The following is a 4,623-nucleotide window of genomic DNA, read 5'->3' on the forward strand; positions in this document are numbered from 1 at the left end:
AATTAATGAGATTCAATTTGAGTTCTAACTTAAATAAAAGCTAATCTAGATTTTCATATTAGGTTTAAGTTTTTGTTGCTTACTGGGACAATGTTCTTTCAAAATTGTCAACTCAAAACTACGTTTCCCCTTAAAAATGTTGTTTACTGATTTTACTTTGTCAAGGCAAATGGGTCATCCCCTGTGGAGGCAGACGCATGCCTTTATTTATTTTAGTTTCATTTTTGTCTTTTAGATTTATTTTCTTGGGAAAATTGTGATTCATGCGATGAATTCATGGGCATTGAGTGTGATTTTAATCTAAACAGATTTAAATCACAAGCTCCTTATAACTTGTAAATTTGAGTTGACAATCAATGATAAAATTGGGCATTTTTATAAATGAAGACTATTGAAAATGAGACTTCTAGTTCATATGTTGATGCATTCGGAATGTATTGAGTATTTTTGGTCGTTAATAATGTGTTGTACAAATTACTGTCACCTAAATGCATTTCTCATATCTACTAATTGAAAATGCTATTAATCTTGTGGGAATAATGAACTCATATCTGAAATTATAATCACTTTGTTTTACCAATAAGTGAGACCTAGAATGATCCATACCAATATGGCATCCATAGTCTTTATAGGAAATATAAATATCTCCTTGAGATAATTAAATAGAATTGCTGGTCTAAGTCCAGCCCTAATAATTTTAGTAAAGTGGTTATCCAAAGATTTTATTCTTTAATAAAAGTATTGTGGATCATCATGTGATCGAGTACTCAAAGATAAAAGATTCAGATTGTATAAGGTGACTATATAATCAAAATACCTTATTCAATTTTGAATATCTTATGTAGAGATTTATTTGTAGATATTAGTAGGATACTGAGATCTTTTGTTATTAAATAAAATCTATAGTACAATTTTTAATTTACAGCTGAGTAAATTATAATTAATAGCACTTGCAATGGGGTTATGAGATAACTTGAAACTCAAGACTTATTGGAGCTGAGGTAACTATCTCTGTATAATCTCCACTAAAGGGGTGGTCGGTCATGCTTTTGTAATAAACAAATTATTTATTTGTTTTTTATCATATTTTCTCATTCTAAACGTGAAGAAGAGAAAAAAAATGTTTGATTGGTTTTAGCGAAAATATTTTGTGAAAAAAATATATTTTATGTGGAAAAATGTAAAAAATTTGTTTTGTAGTGATTTTTTTATTTAAATAATAATAATAAAAATCATTGATGTGGTATAAAAAGTAAGAATGTTTGAGTTAATTTTGAGGTGAAAGTATTTTTTTTTTGGGATTGAAGAAGAGGCCCGGTCCAGCCTCTTGGCAAACACTGCCAAAGAGATTCCACTCTCTTGTAGCCGTGCATGACGTAGTGAATGGGGAATAAGATCAAAATATTTTTTGAGCTTTAAAGTTTTGATGTTTGCTAATGGAAATGGTAAGTCTTCGTTGTCCTTTACTTTGTGCTTTGATGCTTGAAGACATGCAATGGGTAAAATATCTTTATTAGCATGAGTTTTAGTCATAATGAATGTATATTGAATTAAATTGTATACAATAAGGTTCTCCGTCCATGTCTCTCTCACATAAACAAATTTAACTAATCTAACCAAATGCTTCCAAGAATACATTGAGGATGAGCAGCGAAATCACAATTTTTACAGTAATAGAACCAAAGCTTTTCATCTCTTTCTTTTTCACAAATTTGACAATAATGTTCATCAGAGTTGTCTTCAGCGGCATAAGTGAGATATAGGAGATGTGCGTCATATCTATGCCTAGTTACTAGCGGAAGAGTAGCACATTTAATGCACAAGCGGAACCCACAAGTAGTGCAATCAAATGTCCGAGTGCCACCGAATGTCCAAGTGCCACCAAATCTTTGACCACAAGCATTGCACATTGTTTGATCAAAGTCACCAAGGAAGAGGCAGTGCTGGTGACCTTTATGTTTAAAGACTTCTGGAATTAAAATACATTGAGCATCAAATGTTTCATTGCGACACCAACGGTTGTCACATTTGTAGTTGAAGCCACTTCGTCTTCGCTTGCAAGCCCGACAATCGAACAAGTACCAGCCATTGAAATGTAAGGTGAGCGGGTGTTCGTGATGTAATGGTCTCATAACCTTTTGAGGTAGTTTAGTACATCTTATATGGAGAGAAAAGTTGCAATGTGTACAGTCATAAAATGGGGACAACACTATAAATTGCATGCACCCCTTACAACGCTTGACATCTAAGAGCTCTTCATTTTTAAGGATTAATTTATGTTGTGGAAGACTCAAATGTTGGATCTCCTGAGGGGCAGCTTTTTCATCCTCTTTTAGATCATTGCCCTCGACCAAATGAGTAGTATAGTCAACGAAATCACTTGTCTCACCCACAACCCTAAACCAATATGCACACTGTAAGTGGGCAATGTAGTCACACTTGTGATCATCACAACAGTAAGCTGCATACTTTATATCCACCTCCTCATAACAGACTTGGCACTTGTGCTTTTTGCCTTGGGGAAAAGAAAAGGTGCAAGTGAGGGAGTGAGCATGTCCTCTAATTTTGATAGTGCCTAGAAATTTACCACAATTAGTGTGAATGAAAATCAGACAGTTGCTACAATGACTGGCAAAGTCATTGCGTTTCACACCACAAGCTTTGCAGGTGAACTCGATTGGATCTCGAGTGGGGATGAATGCGTGTGGGTTACATTTGTCAGCACTAATATTTCTCCAACGAGAATCACATTTGATGTCGAGCGCATATTCACATCTGAAACATTTGTAATAGTAGCGTCCACTTAAAACTTTAAAGCAAGCACTACAATGATTCTGAGTCTCTACTGGTACTTCGAGACGAAGTTCGTGGTCTGAGAAGTGCAGAGGGTGTGTTGTTTTGTAGGGTAATTGTGCACATGGTTGATGAATGAGGAAGGTGCAGTTGGGAAAGATGCATTTGAAAAAGGTAGGCCCATTACTATTAATGTTGTTGTTGTTGTTACCTAACATTAACAAACACGATACCGGTTCCTCGCACAATGAGCAAACTACTACTTTCTTCTCATCTTCGTTCTTCTCCACCTCTTTCACAGATATCAAGTGATGTCTATTCCTCAAATCATGTGCCTTTATCTCTCTCTTGGGATCTGTTGGCTCGAGGCATGATTCATGAATCAAAAAAGCGCATGTGTTCCTGCATTGGTAGCCGCGACTTCCCAATACTGACTTTCCGCACAACGAGCAATATTTATATATACTTTCCAACTTATCTATGAGCTGCAAGTGATGCCATTGCTCGCCCGCCATCTTAGTCTATTATGATAATACACAGTCACAGAGGCACAAAACCCAAAGGGTGGGATTAGCATTGAGATATATATTGTGATAGGATGATATATATGTAGGGCATTTGTTGGGTCTTCACTCTTCATGAATTAATGAAGTCAAATTAGATGAATATATAATTTGTGGATGCACATTTTTTATTAATTAACAAACCTTTATATATTATATATCCTCTAGTTGAAGACCGAAAAATAAAGATGGCATTTATGTAAATTTAACTAAGGAAATATTAGTTCCAAGTAATATTACCTCGCCCACAAACTGATTTAAGATCGAATCCAAGCTACTTTGATCGATTAATCATATTATCCATGATTAATCATATTTCAAATATTTGATTTTGGGACGTGGATTAATCATATATATAACAAGGAAATAATTTAACAAGTTCTGAGCTTTTTCAAAGTCTTTGAAATACATGTTAAATATCACTACAAACACAATTGCAATAGAAAACCTCATAAACAATGAAAGGAAAGAGAGAGAGAGAGTAGAACCTGTTATACAACTTCAAACTTGTTGTACCTTCTTTCTCCTTAAATGATCACACAAACCTTTTTTTTCTCCTTTGATAAAAGAAAATACAAATCACAAAGATGGTTTACAACGGATGATTTGGTAGAAAAAATAAAACAATATTGCTTTGCTTCTCAAACTCATGTGATTGACATGATTTATAATCAACATAATTATTCCTTTCTTTCTTCCTTAATTACTCTCTAAACATTCTTTTCTTTCTATTCTCTTGAATTTGTCTTTTTCTTCGTCTTCAAATCTTCTCTTCTTTTCTTCTTCATCAATTTCTCTCTCTCTCTCTTTCTCTCTCTCTCTATGTACATATATAGTTCTCTTACTCTTTATCTTTTTCTTGTTCTTCACAACTTCGTTTCATGTTTACAAAAGATCAAATTTCTACTGCACCCAGCAAATCGTGTCAAAAAACAATTGAGCATTTTTCAGTTTTTTATATATATATATATATATCCAAAAATTCATCCGAAGCAAAGCGGGCCTGCTAGTCTGCAAAATCATTTTCCAGTTGGCTAGTTAAACTCTTAATTGTTTTACTTCTGTTTTAGTCGTATTCTAAAGGCTTGGAGAGTGTTTGATCAAAATGGAATTGCAATCTGCTTAAATTAATGAGGAATATATAGAAGTAAAACAATTAAGAGTTTAACTAGCCAACTGGAAAATGATTTTGCAGACTAGCAGGCCCGCTTTGCTTCGGATGAATTTTTGGATGTTAGTGCATCACAAAAAGAATAGAAAGGGATTA

General features: G+C 33.9%; 1 protein-coding gene across 1 annotated transcript; it reads right to left on the reverse strand.

Moving 5' to 3' along the window:
* Positions 1 to 1,792: 1,792 nt before the first annotated feature.
* On the reverse strand, positions 1,793 to 3,866 carry LOC148586305 (uncharacterized). The gene is made up of 4 exons (XM_088515553.1): positions 3,845 to 3,866; positions 2,234 to 3,314; positions 2,083 to 2,135; positions 1,793 to 1,969 (listed from the first exon to the last, which is right to left on the reverse strand). Exons 2-4 carry the CDS (start codon positions 3,306 to 3,308, stop codon positions 1,793 to 1,795), a joined length of 1,305 nt encoding a protein of 434 aa, XP_088371679.1. The 5' UTR covers positions 3,309 to 3,314; positions 3,845 to 3,866.
* Between the last annotated feature and the right edge of the window lie 757 nt (positions 3,867 to 4,623).

This window comes from Corylus avellana, chromosome 4, assembly GCF_965113065.1.
Source record: "Corylus avellana chromosome 4, dhCorAvel1.hap1.2, whole genome shotgun sequence".
Lineage (NCBI taxonomy): Eukaryota > Viridiplantae > Streptophyta > Magnoliopsida > Fagales > Betulaceae > Corylus > Corylus avellana.